At 52.6% G+C, this 26,518-nt stretch overlaps 6 protein-coding genes across 6 annotated transcripts; 4 read left to right on the forward strand and 2 right to left on the reverse strand.

The window, feature by feature from the left end:
• Window positions 1-335: 335 nt before the first annotated feature.
• On the forward strand, window positions 336-4,902 carry J4E78_010475 (uncharacterized protein; the record flags this gene model as incomplete). Its single annotated transcript, XM_049371053.1, has 3 exons — window positions 336-774; window positions 825-4,372; window positions 4,423-4,902. 3 exons carry the CDS (start codon window positions 336-338, stop codon window positions 4,900-4,902), a joined length of 4,467 nt encoding a protein of 1,488 aa, XP_049217206.1.
• A 6,621-nt stretch (window positions 4,903-11,523) lies between these two features.
• Window positions 11,524-13,178, reverse strand: J4E78_010476 (uncharacterized protein; the record flags this gene model as incomplete). Its single annotated transcript, XM_049371054.1, has 4 exons — window positions 11,524-12,653; window positions 12,704-12,879; window positions 12,933-12,990; window positions 13,046-13,178. The coding sequence occupies 4 exons, from the start codon at window positions 13,176-13,178 to the stop codon at window positions 11,524-11,526; spliced, it is 1,497 nt and encodes a 498-aa protein (XP_049217207.1).
• Window positions 13,179-13,864: 686 nt separating this feature from the next.
• J4E78_010477 (uncharacterized protein) lies at window positions 13,865-15,976 on the reverse strand (the record flags this gene model as incomplete). Its single annotated transcript, XM_049371055.1, has 3 exons — window positions 13,865-14,734; window positions 14,794-15,700; window positions 15,747-15,976. 3 exons carry the CDS (start codon window positions 15,974-15,976, stop codon window positions 13,865-13,867), a joined length of 2,007 nt encoding a protein of 668 aa, XP_049217208.1.
• Window positions 15,977-16,479: 503 nt separating this feature from the next.
• J4E78_010478 (uncharacterized protein) lies at window positions 16,480-18,432 on the forward strand (the record flags this gene model as incomplete). The annotated part of the gene is made up of 5 exons (XM_049371056.1): window positions 16,480-16,587; window positions 16,637-16,764; window positions 16,961-17,225; window positions 17,280-17,837; window positions 17,884-18,432. The coding sequence occupies 5 exons, from the start codon at window positions 16,480-16,482 to the stop codon at window positions 18,430-18,432; spliced, it is 1,608 nt and encodes a 535-aa protein (XP_049217209.1).
• Window positions 18,433-18,862: 430 nt separating this feature from the next.
• Window positions 18,863-20,069, forward strand: J4E78_010479 (uncharacterized protein; the record flags this gene model as incomplete). Its single annotated transcript, XM_049371057.1, has 5 exons — window positions 18,863-18,919; window positions 18,976-19,036; window positions 19,088-19,167; window positions 19,219-19,823; window positions 19,877-20,069. The coding sequence occupies 5 exons, from the start codon at window positions 18,863-18,865 to the stop codon at window positions 20,067-20,069; spliced, it is 996 nt and encodes a 331-aa protein (XP_049217210.1).
• A 586-nt stretch (window positions 20,070-20,655) lies between these two features.
• J4E78_010480 (uncharacterized protein) lies at window positions 20,656-22,143 on the forward strand (the record flags this gene model as incomplete). The annotated part of the gene is made up of 2 exons (XM_049371058.1): window positions 20,656-20,718; window positions 20,770-22,143. The coding sequence occupies 2 exons, from the start codon at window positions 20,656-20,658 to the stop codon at window positions 22,141-22,143; spliced, it is 1,437 nt and encodes a 478-aa protein (XP_049217211.1).
• Window positions 22,144-26,518: the final 4,375 nt, after the last annotated feature.

The raw sequence follows: 26,518 nt of genomic DNA on the forward strand, positions 1-26,518 counted from the left end.
GGAGTGGTGTTTGCAGATACAGAAATGGGGGAGGGGCAGATGCAGCAAAGCGTATGACGAGGCTGATGTTTGCGGAGTACGAACGAACCGCCATCTGTACGACGCTGCTGCGCTGTGGTCCAAGAGTGGGGTACTGTGGGCCCGGCCATCGGAAAGGCGAAATCGTCTATCATCGGAACAGTCGTCTCGCGCAAACAGGCCAATCAGCGATCGCATTACGTGAGAAGGGTGTGAATACTGCGGAAACGGATGTTGGGTGAGGATAACATGAAGAGAACATCGCATTCTCTATCTCTTCGGCCTCATTACCTGTCTGCTTAGGTTTGACACCCGTCATGTCTCTGCCGATTCCGCCGAAAAGCAGTGCAGATCCGCCGCGGGGCCTTTCCGCTACCGAAGCCCTCACACCTCTCATCGAGACGACATTCAGAACACCAGACATAACAACGTGGATCAACGGAAGGAAAACAATCATCACTAACCCAAACCCGCACTGGACTCTGCTAGACTACATCCGCGCTCAGCCGAACCTCAAAGGCACGAAGCTGGGATGTGGCGAGGGTGGATGTGGTGCATGCACCGTTGTTCTGCAGGTTGCAGATTGGCAGTCTGAAAAGAAGAGAATCAAGCATTTATCGGTGAATGCGTGCCTATTCCCTCTGGTCGGTATCGACGGCAAACATGTCATCACCGTGGAAGGCATCGGTAATGTTGGCAGACCGCATCCTCTGCAAGAGAGGATCGCGAAGTTGCACGGCAGCCAATGTGGCTTCTGTAAGTCAACGAGGCTTTGTTTCCTACACTGAAACTGACTATCTCCATAGGTACGCCTGGTATCGTGATGAGTTTGTACGCAGTGGTGCGCAACGCATACGACCCGGAGACGAAGAAGTTCCATCTCAGCGCACGAGAGATCGAGATGGAAGGTCACTTGGACGGCAACTTGTGCCGCTGTACAGGTTACAAGCCGATACTTCAAGCTGCAAAGACATTCGTCACCGAGGATCTGAAAGGTCAATTAGCAGAAGAAGACGAGCCAACGACTGCCGACGCCGAGAACTTTGAGAAAGATGTCATTGATCTGACTCGCAATGGCTGTGCAGGTCCTTCCAAGGTCTCCTGCGGGCGACCGGGTGGCTGCTGTAGGGATAGCCCGTCCGACAGCAGCTCAACAGACACCAAGTCAGATACCTCGTCACCTCCAACGGAGCCAACATCGGCGTCAGAAGACGAGCACATCACTGCCGTTCTGGATGCAAAAGAACAGCCGCAACCGGATCCCGAGATTAGCGGCGCTGACTACGCGAAACCGCTAAAGAGTAAAGAGCATGGTGCGGCTGCCGAATCCAAGACTGTCACATCCACTATCGAGGCACCGGCGGCCGCTTCAGAGAAGGGTGTCCCCAAGATCAAGTTCTCTGAATACGTTCCGGACACCGAGCTCATTTTCCCTCCTGCATTATGGAAGTACGAGCCGCAGCCACTGTGCTACGGTAACGATAAGAAGATCTGGTTTCGTCCTACAAAGCTCGAGCAACTTGTGCATTTGAAAGACGCATACCCCTCAGCCAAGCTCATCGGCGGTGCCAGTGAAGTTCAAGTGGAGGTTCGCTTCAAAAACTCCGACTTTGCTGTCTCCGTCTACATTTCAGATATACCAGAATTGAAGCAAACGCGGATGCCAAAACATGCTGAGCTTGAGACAGCCAAGGAACTCGTCGTTGCAGCGAACACTCCGCTCACTGAGCTTGAGGAGATTTGTAAAAAGGTTTGCACAATGCTCGGAAAGCGTGCGATGGTGCTAGAGGCCCTTCGCAAACAATTGCGATATTTCGCGGGTCGTCAGATTCGTAACGTTGCATCATTAGCTGGCAACATTGCAACAGCATCGCCAATCTCAGACGCCAACCCTGTGCTGCTTGCGGCTGGTGCTACCTTGGAAGCTGTAAACAAGAAAGATGGCAGCGTCGATCTCCCGATGTCAAGTTTCTTCATCGCCTACAGAACCACATCACTCCCGCCTGATGCAACGCTACATCGAATTCGAATCCCTTTGCCTCCGAAAGGATCACGAGAGGTTCTCAAGGCTTACAAGCAAGCCAAGCGCAAAGACGACGACATCGCAATCGTCACGGCTGCATTCCGAGTGCGTCTAAATCCTGACGGCCTAGTGGTGGATGCTTCGATTGTATACGGCGGCATGGCGCCTATGACGAAAGAGTCACCCAAAACCCAGACTGCCCTCTTGGGTAAGCCCTGGTTTCATTCGGAAACTCTTGATGCGGCTCTCACGGCGTTGTTACAGGATTACGATCTTCCATACGGTGTTCCAGGTGGCATGGCAGACTACCGGAAAACGCTTACCCTGTCACTTTTCTTTCGGTTCTGGCACGAGTCTGCTGCTGAGTTTGGTCTTGGCAACGTTGACGAGCAGGTGATTGATGAGATTCACCGGGAGATCTCCAGTGGTGCTCGCGATGATTACAATCCCTACGAGCAGCGCGTAGTAGGTAAGCAGGTGGCGCATCTATCTGCTTTGAAACAGTGCACTGGCGAGGCGGAGTACATCGACGATATGCCACGATTAGATCGTGAGCTATTCGGTGGACTCGTCATGTCGACAAAGGCCCACGCCAAAATCCTGAACATCGATTGGGAGCGAGCGCTTGAGCTGCCTGGTGTTGTTGGCTACATCGATCGACACAGCATACCCGCGGATGTCAACATCTGGGGCTCGATCAAGAAGGATGAAGCGTTCTTTGCTGAAGACAAGGTTCTCTATCACGGTCAGGTCATTGGCATGATTTACGCAGAGTCGGCTTTGGAAGCCCAAGCGGCCGCGCGGGCTGTGAAGGTCGAGTACGAAGAACTACCTCCTATTCTCACCATCGACGAAGCTATCGCGGCCCGAAGCTACTTTCCGCATGGGAAGAATCTGAGGAAAGGTCTTGCAATCGATGACAAGATGGGTGAAGCCTTCGCCCAATGCGACAAGATATTCGAAGGTGTAAGCCGGCTAGGCGGGCAGGAGCACTTCTACCTCGAGACGAATGCAGCGCTCTCCATACCTTCCGGAGAAGACGGGGCTATGGAGGTCTGGTCGTCGACACAGAACACCATGGAAACTCAAGAGTTTGTTAGCTCGGTCTTGGGTGTGCCAAGCAACCGGGTCAATGCCCGCGTGAAGCGCATGGGAGGCGGTTTCGGTGGCAAGGAGTCTCGCAGCGTGCCGTTCGCCGTATACACAGCAATAGCTGCTAGGAAGGAAAAGCGGCCAGTGCGCATCATGCTGAACCGCGATGAAGACATGCTGCTCAGCGGCCAGAGACATCCTTTCCAAGCTCGTTGGAAGGTCGGTGTGTCGAAAGAAGGCAAGCTCGTCGCGCTTGAAGCTGACGTCTACAACAACGCTGGTTTCTCTCAAGACATGAGTGGGGCAGTCATGGATCGATGTCTGACGCACTTTGACAACTCATACGAGTGTCCAAATGTGTTCCTGCGTGGCCACGTGTGCAGGACCAACATCCACAGCAACACGGCATACCGAGGTTTTGGAGCGCCACAAGGCATGTACTTTTCTGAAACTGTCATGTATAACATTGCTGAAGGTCTGGGCATGGATGTGGACGAAATACGATTGCAGAATCTGTACAAGCCTGGAGAACACACCCCATTTTTCCAAAAGATCGACGAGGATTGGCACGTTCCTATGCTTTTGCACCAGCTGAGCAAGTCTGCCGACTACGAGAATCGAAAAGCTGCTATCAAAGACTTCAACTCAAAGAACCGATGGAGAAAGCGAGGTATTTGCCTCGTTCCTTCAAAGTTTGGTCTTAGCTTTGCGACAGCTCTACATCTCAATCAAGCTGGCGCTTACATCAAGATCTACCATGATGGCAGTGTACTCTTGCATCATGGAGGAACAGAGATGGGTCAAGGTCTCTACACCAAGATGTGTCAGATAGCCGCGCAAGAGCTTGGCACTCCGCTCGACGCCATCTATACCCAAGATAGTCAGACCTACCAGATTGCGAACGCATCGCCTACCGCTGCATCATCCGGATCAGACTTGAACGGCATGGCTGTCAAGAATGCATGCGATCAGATCAACGAACGATTGAAACCATATCGCGAGAAGTTGGGAAAAGATGCGCCACTGAAAGCGCTCGCCCATGCTGCTTATGTCGATCGTGTCAACCTCGCAGCGAATGGCTTTTGGAAGATGCCAAAGGTCGGGTATACGTGGGGCGATACAAATTTGGACACCGTCAAGCCTATGTACTACTACTGGACCCAAGGAGCGTGCTGCTCCGAAGTCGAACTTGACCTACTCACTGGCGACCACACCGTGTTACGAGCAGATATCATGATGGTAAGCGCGCATGCCGATGCATTCATTTCAACATGCTAACAACACTGCAGGACGTTGGCAACTCTATCAACCCAGCCATAGACTACGGACAGATTGAAGGCGCGTTTATCCAAGGCCAAGGTCTCTTCACCATCGAAGAAACACTCTGGACTCGAAACGGCCAGCTCTTCACTCGGGGTCCCGGAACATACAAGATCCCCGGCTTCAGCGACATTCCGCAGGTCTTCAACGCCAGTATGCTTCGCCACGATAACGACGGCAACCCGCTGTCGTGGAACCACTTGAGGAGTGTTCAAAGTTCCAAGGGTATTGGTGAGCCACCGCTCTTCTTGGGATCAACGGTCTTCTTCGCGCTGAGAGAGGCGGTGTTGGCGGCGAGAAAGATGAACGGGAAGAACGACGAGGGGTGGAATTTGGATAGTCCGGCAACCTGTGAGAGGCTCAGGTTGGCGGTTGGAGATGACCTTGTTGACCGGGCAAGAACGGTAAAGAAAGAGGGTGAGACGAATTTCTTGGTTGCTGTAGCGTGATCATGGGTATGGGAACACGCGTTCACCATTCCATGTATTATTTCATTCAATACAGGTGTCCATTCATACACGGCGCCTCTCTTGCGCATTGCTTTTGCGAGGTTTGACGCGTCCCGCACGCGTGCTACTCTTTGCTTGGCAAGAACATAAGTTGATGCTATCGCCCGTTTCAACACCTCCTACAGCGAATACATTGCTTCTCTTACGATAGCCTTCATTACAACCCCGTCGGATGAGAAATGCCTATCGCGCATCTTATCGGAAAGCGAAGCCGGTAGCGATGACCTCAGCGGTGGCATGACTAATGGTCGCGCGGCAGTGTGTCAAGGAAGTCGCGTCGGGCCATGATAGAGCAGCTACCCAACACCAACCGCATCCCTTGCATCAATGCAGCTTGCCTGAACAGGCTCCTAGAATTCCCGTGCCTTCCAATATGACAGCAGCTCCACATGAGGCCACCATGGTCTATCTCCATGCGAACCACGCGCGGCGGAGATAACCGCAAATTCTCCGCGCCTTGCTGCTGACGCGCCCGACAATCGAGCAGCATCGTCAACCACAGCCTACGTGCCTGTTGCCGTTTGCAAGGTCGACACACGGAAACCAAGATGGAGTGAACGCGCTTGACGATGGATGTTGATGGCGTTGGGAAACCTCACCCCCACTCTTGGAAATGCGTTCCCAAAGCTACGCCACCACGCGCAACCCCGCCCACTAGCGGCGCGACTCAACTCCACACTCGGCCGCGATAGTCGGACTTGTCGACCCCGATAAGCATGGCCTCTATCCGACGCGATATCGTATAGTATTCCGTGAAGCGGAGTCTTGAGCCTCCCTTCACCCCATTTCATCTCCAGTGCCCCCATCCTTTGATCAGATCATCGAAATAATCTCTCCGATTCTGCGCTATGGCATCCACTACTGTCGACAGTGCGAGCTCAGGAACCCGCGGGCGTAAGAGAAGGAACTTGAGCAAGAATGAGGGCAAGAAGTTTGTCTGCACGAATGACGGGTGTGGGCGGTCTTTCACTAGAGCCGAGCATCTGCAAAGGCATTTGCTGAATCATTCGACGGGAGAATACACTTGTGATCGATGCAGGGCTCACTTTAAACGGAGGGATCTTCTTGGTAAGAATGATGCACTCTTTGCTTGGCTTCGAGAATGCATGGCTGTTTCTTGCCCATGAGCTGCTCTTCGCCGAGACGCACGGAACTACATGCCCTCAAGATGCCGCGCTCCTTTCGTGCTACAAGACGAAAGAGCTTTCCATGAAACACAGCATCTAGACTCTTGTTTGTTGGTTCTCGCATCTGATGTGTAGCATCACATCGTTGCTCTAGTATTGATCGTGGTCACTAACCTATTTGCGCAGAGAGGCACATCAGTCGGCATCGCCAAAAAGACGAAGAAGCCGGCGCTGAGGGTTGTGGAGTGCTCAATACCCGAAAGCGAATGTGGAAAGATGCCGAAGGCAAGATAGTCACGAAGAAGCCCACTTTATATAAAGACGGTCAGAGAACCGGGTCGCTGTCGCTATCGCAAACCGAGGACCTCTTGCAGTCGATGCCAGACTTCGCCGAGTTCGCAACACATCAGGGCCTGCCTATATCACCACCGACATCGAATGGGCCATCTCTACCCCATTCATTGGACGACAGAGACTCCGGCATAGGAATCAACTACCCCCAAACAAACCTCGATCCAAATAGCATTCCTTCGTCTAGTTCATACTCGCCCACAGATCAGCGCTTCTGGTCCGCCAATAACACGCAATCATCAGCCGAGTCATTTTCCTCTGCGGTTTACGACAATGCACCATTTGACGAGATATTCAATCCAGATACAGCTAGTTCCTTTAATGCGCCCTTCACAACCATGAGTAACTACAATTGGCTCTTTGATATGGACTGGACGAGAAGCGATCAGACTCAACAACCGATCATAGAAGACCCATTCCCTGTTCTACCCTTCGAGGATAATGCGGTGTCTCAATCGATTCAGGGTTTAGATTTTCAATTGGAACAGGTGGACATGGAGGGCCCGCTATCGACGGTCGGCCAGTTTGGCTCACTTCCGTCCCAGCCAAATGAGTCTCTTCACCACCAGCACCACCACTCACCAACTGGACAATTGATCACGCCGCCGATTGATGACGCAAGCAAAACAGCTGGTACGCCTTCCGATCACGAGCCCTCCGCATCAGCGACAGACAACAATGCTTCCCTCGATGTTGAGCGACCATTGTCTTTGCTGCAACCATCGCGAAGCCTACCGATCATTGATGAGCTAGCTCGTCAGCAGCTACTTGACCTCATCGACATCGTACAGCCTACTGTACCAGACGGTAGTATAGTCATGCGAGATCACCCGCTGCTCTCGTTATCAAACTTGCAAACATACTGCGACCTGTTTTTCACGCGTTTCAACACTACATATCCGTTGATACACATGTCTACTTTTGACCCATCAGAGGTAGACACACTTCTCCTCGTATCAGTCTTACTGTTAGGCGCAACATATGGAGAGAAAGACGCACACCAGCTCGCAGTAAGTGAACTCGCAATATGGTCTTTAAGCTCCAACTGACTCGATCCAGGTATGCATTCATGACGTGCTGCGGCCACAGATCTTCGCCAATGCCGGGTTTTCAGCGAAGCCAGATCTCTGGGTCCTTCAAACTATTCTATTGGTTGAATGTTTCGGTAAAAGCAGAGCTGGACAAAAGCAACACGATATGTCGCATCTCTTCCACGGTTTACTCATCAACCTCATTCGGCGGAGCGATTGCCAAAGTATCCGACCACCAACACCGGAAGAAGCCACAGATGATCTCGAAGATGACTGGCGGACATGGTGCGAAGCAGAGCAAAAGAAGAGGTATGTGTTCATCAACTGAACCCTCAAGGCACCTAGCTCAAAGTGCGCAGGCTGGCGTTTCTATGCTTCATGTGGGATACGCAACACGCAGTGCTTTTCTGCCAGTCGCTTTGTATGTCCGCTTTTGAACTCCGTTCCAACATGCCATGCGATCAGGCTATCTGGGAGGCAGACTCAGCCGAGACATGGCATCAGGCGCGGCAGAGGCAGCCAACGACCCCATTGTTCCTATCGTGTCTGAAGATGTATCTTCACCCCGATGCTGCGACTATCCCCAAGAATCTGAACGCATTGTCCCGGTCGTTGCTTCTACATGGCCTAATGTCTGTAGCATGGGATATGCAACGGCGCGACCAGACATCGCTGGGCGTCATCGAGTCAAACCCACTCGGCAATTGGCAAGCTCGTCTCGCAGCCTCTTATTCAGCCTGGCACGCAGATTACACTACTTTCTGTGCCACATACCTTGCGTCGCTTTCGTCATCCACACCCTTCCTCGCTAAAGAATTCCACGTCTGCCGCACCGCTACACTGGCGCTTTATCACGCCGCGCACATCTTGCTCCACACACCCTTCTTGGACCTCCAAATCTACGCTGGCTCACGGCATATCCTTGGCCGCCCGGTCGCGCGCCATGACTACGCACGCTCTCAGCGTGTAGTCAAAAGGTGGGTAGCGGATAACACAGAAGAAGCCGGGAAAGCAGTCTGGCACGCCGCCGCTCTCGTCAGCGAAGGCGTGGAAGTTCTCGACGGCGACCTCAGCTGTTCAGACATCAGTGGAGGGAGACTTTGGCACCACCCTTGGGCCGTGTACCTTGGTACATTGGTGGTATGGGGTGTATGGTATGCTCGGCCAACTCCGCCACCGCTTTCTGGCGATCAATTGCCTCAGCATCTCCAGCATCTAGACGATGAGGATGAGATTATCTGGGATCCTGCTGCAGAAATGAAGACGTTGCTTGGCGCCATTCTTATAGCTCAGCCTGAGAAGCTGCTTGAAACCGGCAGTGAAGGCGTTTTCGCTGGCGGTATGGGGAAGAGGGGAACGAATGGGCTTGCAGCTGTCGTGAGCAAGTGTTTGAGTAAGGTGCGGTGGGCTGTCGTTCATGATGGTATGATGGTTCTTAGAGGGCTAGTACAGTGGCGTTTAGTTGGCGGTAGTGGTGGCCTATGAGATGCCAAGATCTAGAAATTCCATCGCGACATCTATCACTTCGGCACCTAGTCGCTTCCTTCTCCCCGTGTAATCCCAAGCCATCTATGACGGTGACCCAGAGTCCTTACAGGCTTCTTATATGGCAACTGTCTGTCCACCTTTGCTGGTCTGGCCGGTCTGTCATCGTTGGCGGTCGAGGATGGGGTTGAAGTACCCGAAACAGTGATGGACGTGCGCATGTTCCCTGCGTGTTTGGTGACCTCGGCAGTCGATTCAGTTGTCGGGCTATCGTGCGTGGTTGCGTATTCTTCATAGAGTGTTTTCACCAGACTAGCAGCCCAGGACGAGTCACCTAACCCCAAGCGATATCGAATGGACGAACCGAGCGCAAAGGCCTTTAGCTCGCTAGCCAAGTTCAGCTCAAACTGAACGTACTCTGCTCTGGCGGCGGCCTTTGACTCCTGGTGTATTCGCTCGATACGTGATTTCTCTGCCCGATACCGCTTCGTGTGGGTTGATGTACAGGAGTGATACAATCGAGTTTTCGCAATCTTGAGCTGCTTGTTTGCGGCCGAATATCTCTGGGCGGCCAACTGCCTCGGGCCAGCGCACTCATCTAAATACCTCTTGCCATATACTGTTAGCAGATCTCTGTACTTTTGCGTCAGAATGACGAGGGAGCTATCTTCGACAAGCCAAGCAATGCTCTGAGCATCAGCAAGCAACTCCTCAAGACGGTCCAGATTCACCTCCGTGAACTCGTGTGCATACGCATTGCGGATGAAGCGAAGAGATTCAAGCCTTCTCTGGATGATCTTATAGAGGTGGCGCCAATGTTCGTCCTCGCTCAGGAGTTTTTCAAAGTCCCAGATAGATAAACCTTCGGGGTCATTCAAGTTCTTCTCTTGCATTACATCGGGAAAATAACGTCGGCCAAATACGAATATGGCTCGTTTGAACCGTTCATGAACATCCCCCAGAATGTGGTGTTGAACTTGGTACGGCACCATGACCACGACATGTTTCGTAGCTCCACGGGCAGAAGTGGACCCCGGACTAGAGCCCAACTGCTGACCTATCGTGTCTGTCTCTGGCTCAATTGACAACACAGACGTGTTTTCTGCACGGAGTCTCTCAAGATAGTCGCCGGAAAAGAGCAGCTTAAGGCTAGTAACCTTGCTTTGCTTTTCAAGGACATGTTTTGACATCCCATCAAGCTTTGTGGTTGGCTTCAGGTCCTCCAGTGTTTCATTATAGAATGAACTCTGAGCTGCGCGCCAACGCTCCATCTCTTGAATCTCCTGTCGTAGAGTAGAGTGAGAGGCTCTTGTGAACGGATTAAAGGGCCGCCTCAACGTCGCAGTATCGATGGATGCATGCCCGAGTATTCGAAGCTGTCGGTACGATTGGTCGATGTCGTGCAGGAGTGCAGTAATCGTGCGTTTCTGAAGGCTCTTTGCTGAGCCCCTAGTTTCGTATTCTCGTGCCTTCGCCAACAGTATCGCGGTCGATTCACGAAAGAGCCTCGTTTGCTCATCCGGCGGTAGCCTTGGGGCAACGCGCCTGAACCAACCTTTTGCCATGTACTCATCATTGGCAAGCGACCTCTCAACGAATTGCGTGAAAGATTTTCGGGGCTCCGCCTTCTCACCCTCTAGATTCGTGCCAGGAGTCTCGTCACTTGCTTTGATCTGCTTCTCATATTCAACGATATGATCTTTGTGCTTACACAAGAGCCGGAGTCGGCGCCTTAAGCGATCCCGTGGTGCCTTTTGTCCTGGCACTGTGCGCTTATACAATGATCTCGTCAGTATGATATGAGGCCGCAAAATCTCCAACAATGTAAGAGCCGCTGCTCTCTTATCAGAGGGTGTAGGTAAGAGTTTAACGTAATGCATCCATGGCATCGCGGTCGGGAAGCTTTTGTCGTCGTCGATCGCAGCGCTAAGTGAATGAATTGCAGCTTCATGCCGTGACTTGGCCTCTGATGTCACTTCGTGTACAACATCTGCATCGTGCTTCGTACTTGTATCCAGGGCTGTCCCATCGCCCATTGATGGGTCCTGTTGCTGGGTGGCACGCGTCTCTTCCTCATCATCTCGCTTCTGCAACCCTTGCGACGACCACCGTGACGACGAGAACTGTATGCCTGCTGGCCTGCGCGAGACTAGAACCTTGCTGTTCCAGCTTTGTCCCAGCGATGACGTTGCTGTATTTCGTGAAGCAAGCCATGCTCGGCAACTTGCGTGTGAACCGAGTGCAAGACTGCGCCAGAGAGTGTCAAAGTGCATCAATGATAAGGAATGTGCGATGAATCATCGAAATGAACGCGTGAAGGGTATGGCAACGCGACGACAATTGGGGCTGCTATCTCGAAGGAAAATGTGGATCGAAGAAGGCCGTGCGTGCTAGTGGCTGCGCTTACCGCATCGGGCGGTGTCAACGCCATTGCTTGAGGGCGGGAACAGCGGAACGCAAAGCAATCCAACCGGTGACTCTTGCAAAGAATGAGGTTGCATTCGTGTATACACTCCATCCACGCAACCTCTCGAAGTCACCCAGAAAGATAAACGATGCAGCTCTGCCTAAGTGAAGTATCTCCACATCTCACTCTCTTCCCCGTCGCCCAACTCGCTAGTTCTAACATCATCCGCCCTCAGTCTAACACCTTGCACCTTATCTCTCCGTCGATTCTCCAGCTTCATCCACCCTCCCAGCCACAGTGTGAAGCAGATACACGTAACATTACAAGCCGCAGTTGCATAAAGCGTCGGCAGATACTTTGGCGCGTACTCTTGTCTAAAGGTTGCAGCGGAGACGATGCCTCCAAGATTGCCGAGTCCGACCATGAGGCCGGTCGTAGCAGCGCGAGCGTTCTCATTGAGATTGTTGTTGTTGTGCCAAGAGTGTACGAGACAGGAAGGCACGTACGCGCCTGCACATAACAAAAAGCAAGCGAAATATGCGACAGCTTTGTTGTTGAGAACGTCGATGGTTGCGAGAATGATGAGTCCGGCGAGAGAAATGCAAAGCGCGCCGCAGATGTGGAATGTGCGTTCGCGGAAGAAGTCGCTGCTATACGTTATGCAGAGTAAGACGACAAACCCCACCGCATTTGGCGCTACGGTCCAGAGATTGGTCTTGATGACGGAAAATCCGAGGCGTTGGACGATCTGAGGCAGAAAGTTCGAGGTTGTGCTAAAAGCTACAGGGTAGGTGAAGGCGATGATGCACCATGGAAGCATCTTCCACGTGTTCCACTCCTTGAAGCATTCTCGCATGTTGAATTCGTGAGAGCCGGATGAGGATAGATCGCGCAGTGTACGACGCTCGGCTACGTTGCGTTCAGCCTCATTCAAGAACCACGCCGATTGAGGAGTCGCTGGCAACCAGGCATACGCTATCAAAGCGAGGACCACAGTAAGAGCGCCCTCTATGATGAAGAGGAACTTCCAGCCGGGAATGTTGGTATGCTCGATCTGAAAGACGCCGAAGGAGATGAGGCCGCTGAAAGCACCGGCAAGAAGTGCACTGCCAAAGAATAGTGCGATACGGAAGCCGAGTTCGCCGCGCGTGTAGAAGAGCGTGAGGTAGAAGACGACGCCAGCGAAGAACCCGGCCTCGAAGGCACCGAGAAGGAGACGAATGACGAGCATGCCTGCGAAGTTGTGTGCTGCGCATTGGAAGAGAGCCATCGCGCCCCACCCTACCATCACTGTGGTTTATCGTCAGCTCATGTTGCGTGATCTGAGAACACGGACTTACACGTCGGAAGCATAACTCTGCCACTCCATTTCTTCGTCAACATGTTGAGTGGAAGATCGCACAGTCCGTTCGGGATGTAGAATAGCAAGATCAACAAGCTATACTGTTCCCCGGTAAAGCCAAGGTCCTTGTCCATTCCATCTGTCTTCGCATTACCCAGATTCGATCGGTCAACGCTTGTGTCGGGTCAGTCTGCCATAAGGTTAGAATACAAGGGAGATGAACCCACCTATTGAAGAAGTACATCAGCGAGAGGAATGGCAACAGATAGAAGTCGAGCTTTCGGACTGCATGATCAATCAATACGTGGTCGTTGTTTGGTAATCACATGTCAGAACACACCATAGGCGCTCTCGATATTCTTGTCGAAAGTGTCAATGACTATACCAGCTTCTTCTTTCGATGTGCTCGAACCGGATAGCTTTCGGGGCTTCTCTTCAATCATCGTGATGTCTTTCTGCTGCTCGACTGGCATGGCAAGATGCGCACCGAAATAAGGGTAGACCTGAGAAGGTCGAAAGCACTAGAGAAGATGTTGGCTGGCTATTTGTTATACCGGTATTTGCTCAGTAAAGCGCGATGGCTTTAAGTAGTATCCTGTCATGTAATGTCTGATCTGTTACTCATGCATGTACAACGCCACTGAGCCTCCCATCTTTGAACCCAGTGCACATGCGTCTATCTTGCATATCGCCACCGAACAGATCAGCAGCGTAGCGCATAAGAGGTGTGAACCAAGCGTGCAGCACATTGGGGCCCGAGGGATCGCGCTGCAAGCGACCTTGATTGATAAAGCGGAAGTCTCAAAGAGGAAATACTGATAAGAGTGGGGGAGAGACACATGCAGAAGACTGACTAAGTGCAGCGGACATATGCTGGAGATAGGCGCCCGTCTGGTTGATGCCAAGCCCGCAAGAGAAGGGCTTACCAAAGATGTATACGTGTTTCCGTGGACGAGAGCTTTGTTGCCATAACCATGGTTGCGATACGCTGAAGCCAAGACTTACATTCGACACGTGAATTATTACCATGATGGTAGGAAACAGCGGTTATCATAGTCATGAATCTATCTCTGCCAGGTTGATACCTTGAATTCCCCTCAAACTCCAAAGCCATGCACTAGAATCTCGAAACTGTCGAGATAACCCAATATGTCTGCTTCTACGTATCCCGCAGGAATTGCTCGTAGTACTCGTCCATCCATTGTACAGCAGCCATCCCGTTCTCCCTGGTGCCGTCGGCGAATCTCCGCACTGTTCCGACATAACCATCTGGACGTACGTTGACAACAACGACCTCCTTCTCGTCAAGACCGTCCAGCCACTTGCCCATGCATGTCTGTTTCCGAGTGTCCTTGTCTGGGACATCATCAAGGTATAATGTGAAGGCGGACTCGCGAAGTACGGCTGGTAGGTCCCGAATTTCGAAGTTGTTGCGATCCTCGTCGGTCACTAAGGCATACGTGAAGACACCACTGACGGGAGTGTATCGCTCGGGCAGGACGAATTGGTCGTGAGGTGCTGCGAGAGGTGGCTGCATGGTGTATGAGGCGTTGCCAGCAGCTGTTACGCGGCCGACATATGAGTTGTTTCCAATTTGCGAGTGGCACACATTCTCCAAGAACGGCATGGATGCATGGACATTGTGGGTGAAGAAGTAGATGCGGAATTGACCGAGGGCGGGTATGTCGGTTTGGATGTCGACCGGATTGGCATCGATGTAGCGTGTAACCTTCGCAGGTGGCAGCAGGTAGCCCGGCTTCAGATGCCCTTTGTTGTAACCCTTCGCTTGCACGTTGAGAGTATTGAGGTCGTAGCTGACACCATAGCCAGAGATGAACGCGACGTTCTTCGCGAAGTTCGCCGCAAGCGCTACCGGGTCTCCGTCGTGGAAAGCATTGGCGTGCTCGTAGTCGAAGTCGATCAGGTCTTTGGCAATCTTCTGTCGTTCCAGCTCGTACGATTCGAGAAGAGCAGGCTTCGCAAGGCCGCGCGTCGCGAAATTGAGTTTCCAGGCCAAGTTCCACGCGTCCTACAGAGAAAGAAAAGTCAGTGCATGTTTGACGTTCAAATCGTCCAGTAGGCACTTACATGCATCCCTGTGTTCATACCCTGCGCCGCCTTGGGAGAATGAGTGTGACTAGCATCGCCAGCAATAAACACTCTTTGCTCGTGGTCAGTGAAACGCGCTGCGACTCGCTGTCCGATCTTGTAGCGTCCAAACCACTCAACAGTCTTCCACTCGAGTCGATATGGGCGTAGTATAGCCCGCGCCCGCTTTTGAACAAACTCTTGTGTAGTCTGCTGGGCTCCCACTGCCTCCGTCGAATCCGGCCGCAGTTCAATGTATAGACGGGTCAGACCTCTTTCGCGAGGGATCATCAAGACAGATCCTAGAGCGTCTGACTGTATGACCACTTTGCTCCAGATATCAGGGAAGTCGGTTTCGAGGACACCATCGAGCACGCCCCAGACGGCATCGGTTGATGAGCCCACAGGCGTCGCTCCTGGTATGCAATGGCGGACTTTCGAATGAGCTCCGTCGCAGCCGACTACGAACCGTGTAGCGAAGGTCTTCTTGGTGTGACTGACGTCTTGCTGACAGTTGACCGTCAGTGGACGAATGGACATTGGTGTGTAGTCAAAGTTGACGAAGGCTGTGTTCCTGGAAACGACGACACCCCTTTCCCGTAGGTCGTCTTCCAAGACGCCTTCGACCATGCCCTGGTGTACCAGCAAAATGTATGGATCAAGCAAGTCGACTACCGGTGGGTAGTGAATCTCCCGACCAGTGCGGTGAAGCGACTTCTCGGCCGTCGACTTCCAGAAAGCGATATCATAGATCTTGACGCCCTTTCGTAGCAGCGGCTCGGCAAGGCGCATCTGTCGCAAAGTCTCGATTGTCTTTGGTTGGATTCCGTCGGCGCGTCCGGTCGAAGTGCGGTCGGGTCGGTCGTCGATGATGCGCGTCTTGATACCATATCGTACCAGGTTGTCACTGTCACTGTTAGATGGTGTTTGCTCAACTGGCGTGCATTACCTACGCAAGCATCAGACCGGCTGGTCCTGCACCAACAACCATAACATCGCTCATGAAGCTTGAGTAGTCATCGTCTCTGGTATACGAGATCTGCGATGCAACCTCCAAGCTGTTGCCCGACGAACGAGACTCGGAGTCTGGCACCGTAATGCCAGGAGCCATCTTCTGTCTAACCGATGACGGCGGGCTGTTGGACGTTGAGCGCTTCATTAGGTTCCATAATGAAGGAGCCATGCTATAAGGCCTATGGGTTGCGTGGATGGCCTGCCACTAGGGGCAAAGATGGGGGTCCGGATGTACGTGTGGAGGATGGAGGGGCATCGTTTGACTCTCCGGCAAGCATCTGCCCATTTTGATGCCATTGAAGAATGCCATGACGTCTGCAAGAGTGCGTCAACATGCTGCTGACCGCGAAAATGTTTGCTGCGATGGGGTGATGCGAGGCAAGGGGGAGTAGCAGACACATGCACTCCGCCGTGGACGCGTTCAGTCCGGCGGGTGGGAGCGCGCGCCCGTCCACCTCGGCATCCCTGCATCATCTCCCCCACCTGCGCCCCAAACGCCAGCAACACTACGCGCCTGCGAGGGAGATCAAAAGCCGATGAATCTGGAATTGCCGTTATCTATACCATGCTGACGTTGTGCGATTCGTCTGATATGCGGGCATCGTTGATGAATTCATGAGTGACTTCCACGCCTCTCCAGGGCTCCCTCCCAGCCGTTCAACTACGCCCAACATGACGACATCTGAGTTACCGCAGTGGCTGCAAACTGCTACTGAGAAGCGCAAGCTACGGGACGACGCTATTCAGAAATTCATTGATGCACAAGCACCGCTGGCCGAGGTACTTTACGCTCGAACGCGCCGAAGACACACATTAACGACGCCAGCAGCCCAATGGAACCGGCGGATCCCATAGTAATCAAGATGTGACAGCCATCGACGATGTCCGACTCATTCCAGAAGCCATAATGTCGCGTGCTGTGACGGCAGCGCTGCTGCTCAATGCCTACATCAACCGGTGAGGTTCGCGGCTTGCTTTTGTATCGTACCATTCTCACGCCACATCTTCCAGCGCCATAGACGCCCACAAACAAGTAGGACCCCACAACGGTGTCTCAAGCTGTGAACGCGCAAATTTGCTGACATATATCCAAGACAAACTGGCACGTGCCTAACCCATGATCCTGCCTAAAGATACTTGCTGATCTACGTAGCCTTACCGAGATCCTTTTTGACGATGCGATCAGACAAGCCAAAGCGTTGGATGATCAGTTCGAAAAGACTGGTCAATTGGTAGGGCCCCTTCATGGGGTGCCCATGACTCTCAAGGATCAGTTCGATGCCAAAGGCTACGATAGTACGCTTGGGTATGTTGGGCGCGTCTTCAAACCTGCGCAGCAAGACTGCGTACTTGTGTCGCTTTTGAAAGGGATGGGCGCGATCATCGTCGCCAAGTCCAACCTGCCACAGAGCATCATGGTACGTCTTGCGATGAGCTTTCGCGTATGGTAGCATGACACTCATATCTTCCAGTGGTGCGAAACCGACAATCCGTTATGGGGCCTCACTACTCATCCGAAGAACGTCGACTTCACCCCTGGTGGCTCGACCGGTGGAGAGGCTACACTTCTATCGCTCCAAGGCACTGTGGTTGGCTGGGGTACTGACATTGGCGGCAGCGTGCGAATACCTTCACACATGAACGGGTTGTACGCACTGAAGCCTAGTAGCACTCGCCTTCCGTATCAGGGCGTATCCGTATCAACTGATGGTCAAGAACACGTTCCCTCGGTTATTGGGCCGATGACACGCAATATGGGTTCGCTTACCGCAGTCACAAAAGCAGTCATTGACGCAAAACCATGGGAACAAGACCCAAAGTGCTGCCCGGTGCCATGGCGATCTGAAGCTTTCGAAGATGCGCGTACGCGACCGCTAGTAGTTGCTATCATGCGTGACGATGGAGTTGTGAGATGCCATCCGCCCATCGCCCGCGTTTTAGATGAAGTCGCGGTAAAGCTCCAGAAGGCTGGACATGAGGTAGTGCCGTGGACTCCCGGCACTCTCCATCAGGAATGTATCGATATCATGGTAAGTGCGCGGAGCGAATTCTATACTCTGAGCTGACCAGGATCAGGATCAGTACTACACAGCAGACGGTGGTGAAGACATCAGGCGGGACGTTGCCGCGGGTGGAGAGCCATTCATTCCACACGTAGAAGCCCTCGTCAACAGGGGCAAGGCCATCTCCGTCTACGAGTACTGGCAGCTGAACAATAAGAAGCTTAAGCTGCAGAAGCGCTACCTCGACCTCTGGAACTCGACAAAGTCTGATAGCTCCGGAAAACCGATTGATGTCCTTCTCACACCTGTCATGCCTCACTCTGCGGTACCTCATCGGAAGTGCAGATGGGTGGGATACACCAAAGTCTTCAACTTCGTCGATTACCCGGCAGTAGTCCTGCCAGCTGGTGAAGTCTCCAAAGAGCTTGATAGTGAGACCGCGAAGAAGATGGGCGAGTATGAGCCTAGGAATACACTAGATGAGTGGAACTGGAAGACCTTCGATCTGGACACGATGGATGGTATGCCGGTAGGTATTCAAATCGTTGCCCGAAGATTACAGGAGGAGAAAGCTTTGGGTGCAGCCACGGTCATCGACAGCATATTGAAGAAGCAGGCCTAGGATAGAGATCCGCTATCGCCAATGTATCTTGCACGTGTAACTCGTCCAAAATCGCAATCCAAATGTCCGCCTCAGGTGTGCTGCCTGCAAAATTCTGAACTTGAAGATTGCGTTTTCCATACTAGTTGCCGAGTTTCCAGGATGAACGCTAATGCACGTGTCCACGCGAGCACGCGTTGATAAGCTCCGCAGCAGCCGTCGGCAGGTACGATGAATCATAGCAACACCCCACCTTCCAATCGAGCAATCAGCTCCACCAGACGGGTTACCCAGCATTGGCAGTTTGAAGGATAAGCGGGGTAGCTACGTCTGCTATCATGAGCTATGCGACCGTCGCACTTGCTGCGCGTTTGCAGTAAACCTCACTCCAATATCGCCCGTCAGTATAATCGCGCCAATTTCTCCATACAGTAGCATTGTAGCGTCTGAGATGACAAACACAATGGGAAAGAAGAAGGTTCTCGTGAGCTATGGGGTTGACATTGACGTAGGACTTCCTGTACGCAGCAACATTTGGCACAATCACTGACTGGACGCACCTAGGCTGTCGCTGGCTGGCTTGGCTCGTATGGGGGTGAAGACTCCACGAGTGACATCAGTCGGGGTATGTTTACTGTGTGGCATTGGAGGTCGGGCTCTTGCTTACATGATGCAGGTCTCTGGGCTGGAACAATAGGAACTCAGCGCCTGCTGAAGCTTTTCGACAAGTACGGAATCAAGGCAACATGGTTCATCGTGAGCTTCGACTGTTTCCGAAGCCACAATTGCTGAACTGATCGTTTGTAGCCCGGTCACTCTCTAGACACCTTCCCCGAAGACTGCGCTGCTGTACGAGATGCAGGACACGAGATCGGACTACACGGCTACTCGCACGAGAACCCTGCCGACATGACCTTCGAGCAACAACGCGACGTTCTTGACAAAACCTACAAACAACTCACTGCTTTTTGCAATGGCAAACCTCCGCGAGGCTCCGTCGCACCCTGGTGGGAGACGTCCAAAGAGGGCACCGAGCTACTGCTCAGCTACGGCATCGAATACGACCACTCCATGTCGCACGAAGACCATCGCTGCTACTGGCTACGCACGGGCGATGAGTGGACCAAGATCGACTATACCAAGAAGGCGACTGAATGGATGAAACCCCTCACGAAGGGAAAGGAAACCGGTCTGGTAGAGATACCGGGTAGTTGGTATATTGACGACCTACCGCCAATGATGTTCATGAAGAAGAGCGCGAACAGCCATGGATGGGTAAATCCGAGGGACGTGGAACAAATATGGATGGACCACTTCGATTACTTCTATCGGGAGTACGACGAGTTTGTCTTCCCCATGACAATCCACCCGGACGTCAGTGGAAGGCCACATGTTGTGCTCATGCATGAAAGGTGCGTTCGGTGAGCAAGTGAAGTACGAAGAAGTGCACTGACAGGTGTGGTAGGATAATCGAGCACATCAACAAACACGAGGGCGTGGAATGGGTGACCATGGAACAGATGGCGGATGACTTCAAGAAGAATAACACGGTACCCGAGAATGCGATGATGCCGTCGCCACGCGGTGAAATCCTGAAGTTGCAGAAGGAAGGGAAGGCGTACTCTTTGCTTGATTACGATGGACCTATGCCAAGATAGCGACCAGATAGTCCCATTGCTGTACAATTCAAGAGATGCGCAGAACTTCATTAGCCGTGACATTAGTCGTCTCCATGTCTGTGAATGAGACGCGCGTGCCTATCTCGGAATGATCGGAACACGATTCCGCGGGTTGGAGCTATGGCCACCGCGTTACTGCATACCCCTCACGCCAGCCACCTGTGCATCTTCCAACCATCACGTTGCCCCCACTCTTGCATCAATGCACCAAACGACCATCCGTAGACGCGATTATGCCTTCATACCCACCAATCGAGCGTTCCCCCATCTTGGACCTCCACTGCACCAGAGCTCGGATGCCGGGCTAGCTCGATAAGCGCCATGGACTTGACCTCCTTGCATCGGTCCAGTGACTGTCAGCCAACTAGCTGTCACGCGTATCAATCGCGATAGGTGGGTGAACATGGCTATGTGTGATGACGATTCGAGTTGTGAATGTATACTGGCAGTGTTGACACTCTTCATGGACAATACGACTGTCACGCTGGCATCGACCTTGCTTTTTCCTTGGTTATCCAATACTGAAGTTACTTACTTTCGTTGAGAGCTTCAAACTTGTGACATCATGGTTGGTGTTAAACCCCAGATTATCCAGAAGCAGCATAGAGATGAGTCCAGCAAGCTCGACGTAAGATTCGCCGATGAGCCTAGAAGAGCGACAGCTAATGAGAATATCAAGGTCATAATCGTCGGCGCTGGGCTAGGCGGTCTCGGTGCTGCCATATCAATTCTCCTCGCCGGTCACAACGTACACATCCTCGAGTGTACTTCAGAGATAGGCGAAATCGGCGCCGGCATACAATGTCTCCCCAACTCCTCGCGCGTCCTCATAGCCTGGGGTCTAGAAGACTACCTCTCGAAACACGCTACCTCGCCACGGCTGTGCAACATGATCGGTTGGAAAGGCAATAAGATAAGCGAGATGGACTTTCATGAATACGAGAAGGAATGCGGCACACCCTTCTGGGACTTCCACAGGGCGAACCTGCACATGGGACTGTTGGAAAGAGCGGTGGAGCTTGGCGCGAAGCTCACGACAAAGGCGCGTGTCGTAGACGTTGAGTACGAGGCCGATGTGGAGAACAACGCCACAATAGCCATCGCCGTGTGTCAGGACGGGACAAGACACAAAGCCGATCTGGTTGTAGGCGCCGACGGCATTAACTCGAAATGCAGAGAGATACTGCTCGGCCACGAGGACCCCCCACAACTCACTGGCGACCTGGCTTACCGACTACTGCTCAATACTGCGGACATGCTGAAGGATCCTGAGCTCAGAGGCTTCGTGGAAGACCCGCAGGTCAACTACTGGATAGGCCCAGATGCCCACGCCGTCAACTACGTCCTCCGCGGTGGCAAGCTCTTCAACATGGTGCTGTTGGTGCCCGATGATATGCCCGATGGTGCGAACACACTTGCTGGGAACGTTGAAGAGATGCGTGCCCTGTACAAAGACTGGGATCCACGGATACCCAAGTTGCTCGCACTCTGCCAGGAGGTGGCCAAGTGGCGGCTAATGATTCGACCTGGTCTCGATCCCACTTGGTCTCATGAGACGGGTGCATACACCATACTCGGCGACGCTGCACATGCTACTCTTCCCTATCTTGCATCGGGCGCTGGTATGTCTTTGGAGGATGGACATGTTCTCGGCCTATGCTTGGGTAAGATCAAGAGCAAATCCACGGCAGAGAAGAAGCGTGCACTAGCAGTTTATGAACGCTGTCGTCGCGAACGCACTGAACGAGTCGTCTCCCGTGGTAACCGTCAGCAATATCTCTATCATGTCCACGATGGGCCTGAACAAGAAGAACGCGATAGTACGCTTCGCGCTTTTGGTGAGTTTAATGGTAAGGGAAGGATAAGCAAGGAGCAATATGAAGAAAAGGGACTAAAGGTTGGTGATGACCCTCTGGCGTGGAGATGGGGTGGTGTGGGTAGCTGGCTCATCACCTATGTTTGTGAAGATGATGTTGAGAAGAAGTGGAAAGATTTTGAGAGGGAGACGAGGGCTGAGGCAAGAAGTAATGGTGAAGTGAGGGCTGTGTTGTAAGTTACGGATGATTAATGGGGTTGTTGTACGTATTGCCGACGTTTAACGAAGAGCTGTATGTAATGAAACCATCTAGATTTTATCCGCTGGGTATCCAATTTGCGTCGAACTGACTTGTCTCTGCGAAATACCTTGTGTCTGCCTAGAGAAGTATCTATCTACGCCACAACCTGCAGGGTCTGTTATGAGCAGGCATCAGCGCCACCACCATGCACAGCCGCAATGCTGCCACCATCGTCACTGACGCCAACAAGCCAAGCAGGCAGAACCACCACGTCAGTCACCTTGAACTCTAAACATCCAAGCACCCAAATCGTGCGTGATGTATCCTACGTGTCAGGCTCTCATTTCCCGCCTTCCAAAAGACGTGGCACGCCAGCAGTGGTATACACGCATCAGGCTGACCACTCCGCCTCGTCTTCTGTGACGCAGCAGGCCTCATGGTCGCCCTCGATGCTGCAGCGGAGGAATAGCAAGGCTTTACGTTTTTGACTTGCATCGTCCGCTTCACTGTTTGGGAGACGAGGGCAAGTTGTAACTGATGCCCAACATGGTCGAATCGTATATCAAGATAGCGCATCGTCTTGCTTTCTGGTTCACCTTAGCTCCCGTCTCGCATGCTGCTGCTGTGCCCTGCGGGGCACGTTTCCTTTGCGCAACGAAGTGCTGTCATGCCGCCGCCACAATTCGTCGATTACATTTTACCTAGGTACTCAGCCACGGTTGGGGGAGCTGTCAGGCGTTGAGCTACCCGCCATCGCTCGGATTGGCTGTGTCGGACTTCTGAGTATGCTTATTCGCTGACTGAGAGTACAACGATGGATCTAGTGACCTAGATCGCTCTAGTATGCCTTGCAGGACTTATAGCGCTACCTGCACTCGTGCGACGTGGACTCGAAGCAAAAGAGTAGGCAGACAATCCAGGGTCATCCCGGATACCCCTCAGGGCGACATCAGATCGTTTTGCGACACGTTGGACTTGCTAACACATAGCGTGCGCCGAGACAAGTCGACATTTCTTCCTGAGGCCGCCCTCTTGAGTCCGGAATACCGGTATGAGCGCCCCCCCGCCATGCGCAGCAGAGACGGTCATTCGTCCACGTAGGTTGGAGGACCGGTGAAGGAGAAGGCAACTAGTCGCCAGCTAATCGCAAAAGCGAGGCAACCACTGCCGTCAGCTTGGGTTGGGCGGTAGCTGTTCCGACAGTGATCTTTCAGACACATCACTCGCCTCAAATTTTCAATGGCAATGAGTTGTCCACGACACAAGGCAGGCATGAGCTGTCGTGTCCGAAGTGTCTTTTCGAAGACAGCGGCTCCTTGTGCCCTTTCAACAGTTAGTTCAGCGGTCCTGATGTGACTGGTTAAAATTGTTGGCTACCCGGCTCCTGGGACTCGCATGTACTCACGACCGCACGCCTCATCCTTTGTAATCTGACCTTACCTACTGAGCGTGAACCGATTGCTAGGTAGACCAGGCCTACGATGCGGCTATGATGCCTGTACGGAGACACCAACCGTACACAATACGTCCCAACATTGACGGCACGGTTAGTAGAGCGACGTAAACCTCATCGTCGTAGTAAACGTACTAAAGCAGATGCAGCGTAGTCCATATGAGTACGACCGAGACGAGACGTACGACGATCTAGGCTTTCATGACGAGCACACACTCGGAAACGACTACCATCCCGACCCGTTGCCATCAGTGGAGTATGCTTTCAACCTCTGGCCGCCGTCCATATATGAAGCTGCGCAGTATGCGTATCCGTCGTCTCTGCCGTTGAGGCAACTTCACAGTACTCCCTTTGTAGATCGTGAGGTACTGCCTGGGGAATCATGGCAATCACCACACACAGCCTTTCCCACGTACCGAGAGGACAACCAGAGCTCTGGGCACTCACAGATGAACGATGTGAGCCAACTGCACAGTGGAAGCGTATTCGAAACGAGTCCCCTAGAGCGTAGATCAAGTTCGACGTTAGACGACGTTGAGTCTCCAGCTTCCGGTCATGACAAGGGGCATGGATGTTCCAAAACAAAAGCAGCTAAGTAAGCAGCCCGCCTTACCTCCTGAAGGCCCGTTGTTGACTCGCCTACAGCAAAAAGACAAGTCTACGATGCCTAATATGCGTAGACGGTACCTCCTTTACTGGCCAGTACGCGCAGCGGAACTTGAACCGCCACATGGAAAAGCATAACCCGTGCGTCGGAGCCAGTAGTCGAAGGCATATCCGTTGCGGGCAGCCAGGATGCACGTCGACATTTGGACGAGAGGATGCATTGCTCGTTCATCTCAGGCGAAGCCACCCAGAACTCAATACACGACCGGCGAAGAAGCGGAAGAGAGAAGAGTAAACCAAAAGACGGCCACCAAAATTTTCTTCATTGGATCCTTCACAGGCGTTACAATCGGGGTCTTCTTTCGGGTTTGCGGATAGTGTTTCCATGCGTTCTTTAGACTTTTGGTCTTGCATCTCAGCGTCAAAGTACAAACATGCGTGCTTATAGATTCCGCAGGATCGTTGGTCATTCGTACTACCACCCTGTAATCCCACGTTGTTAGAATAAAGTTAGCGTAACGTTGCTTCTTGATTGTCGACTGATGGTACGACCAGCGCACTTGACACTACTTGATACATCTGTCGTGTAAGAAGGTCTTCCCTTGGGCTGTGTATCATAGCTTGCGAAATTGCATGCCGATAACCTCGATAGCGGATATACGAACAGTCTCGCAGCATATCAGGAAGTCTTGAATGTGACATAACCATACGATCCGCGAAGCCTGCTATCGCTCGTGTTGGTGCTGCGGAGAGGCCTTGCCCACCTTCGGGCAGTGCGATGACGTATGCTCATGGTCGGACAGCGTGTGCAAGGTTCCAAATCCATCTCGCCATGTACTACGAGCAACTTGAGAGTATCATGGTTCGTAAGTTTGCTGATACCCCCTCAAGCTCTACATGCAGTGCATCACGTTGCGTGCATGGATGATTCGTCTTCCCATGCATTTACTGCCCAATGTGGCGAGGGCGCAGCCTCGGGCCAGAAGGCCGCCAAATCCTCCGACGCATTGACAGCTTCAATGACTTGATCGGTGAGCATGGCTGGTTGAGGCGCCATCTTCAAGCATTCGACATTCGCAGGCGCTGCATTTGAAGAAGCTGCCAGACGGTGCAGCTTGCAGAGAAGGCAAACTTGCATGTCCACGATTGCATAGCTTCACCGCTTTTTCTTGCGCGAAGTCCTTTGCTTGCGCACCCCGACATAATTTACCGCAGGTTATGGACTTCGAATGTGGGGGCTCTTTTGGTAGGTGAGAACCATCGGAGAAAGGCCAAGAGTAATGCAGCCATGTTGCTACTGCTCGTGTGTGCAATCCTTTCCACCAGTGTCGATCAGTGCGCGCAGAGCATGCATGCACATATCGCACTATTTAGTAAGAACCCTGTTCACTATAGCCATTTTGTCGAATAGCTGCACGTAGTGGTGATACAAAGCGCGACGAGATGTGATTCGGGCCGTCATACATTCTTCGACCTAAGCCTCAGGTGTATGTACACTCCCGCTTCCCAAACCTAGTTTGCCGCGGGTCGTGTGGCTATGCAGCCATCTTCGTCATCGCCCTAGTAGCACGGCAAATCGAAACGTCGGTGTATGGTAGAGCGTAAAGAGTTTCTTTGTTCCGCAGGCCCGGGTCGCACCCACTACTATGGAGCCAAGTAGCCGGGTATACCTTTCGCGGCGGCAGTGAAAGAGACTGTTTCAATGGGTTGACTCTTTCCCAGAAGGGCACCCCTCTCGTTCCTCCTTTCCTGGATCCTCGTAGTTCCTTGCACCATAGTAACGACCCTGGTGGGACAGTGAATGTAAGCATATGGGTCCAGAAATGTATTCGCCTGCTGTGCCTCGAAGTGACGCCTTTGCCAACAAACAGTGAATGCAAACATGCTTTATCATGCGGGAAGTTGCTCCCTGCGAATGGGAAAGGTCTCGGGCCGGTCGTGCTGATCGGTTAGGCACGATTGTGCGAGAACGTGTTCCACTAATAGCCGGTGCTGCGCCGGTCACGAGCCGTCCCGTCAACCCACTCTCTTTTTCGAAAAGACCGTCCTCGATACTGCAATATGCGTACCTGATCGGGAGAGCCCTTGATAGACGCTAGATGTTGGCGAAACGCCATGCGGCTTGGTATTCGTCACAGTGCCGCTGCAAGTAAGACGCGCAGATGGCAGGCATGGGCGACCGAGGCTAGAACGTATATTATACTCGTCCGTTCCGCCCGTCCTGGGGCCTGTTGCCTATATCCGCGATATGACCATCAGATCTTGTACTAGTCTGACATTCCATTACGGCTATCCAGTCAAGAAGATGCTTA

The sequence above is a fragment of the Alternaria triticimaculans genome (genome assembly GCF_023758025.1).
Source record: "Alternaria triticimaculans strain BMP 0046 chromosome Unknown scaffold_33, whole genome shotgun sequence".
Classification (NCBI taxonomy): Eukaryota; Fungi; Ascomycota; class Dothideomycetes; order Pleosporales; family Pleosporaceae; genus Alternaria; species Alternaria triticimaculans.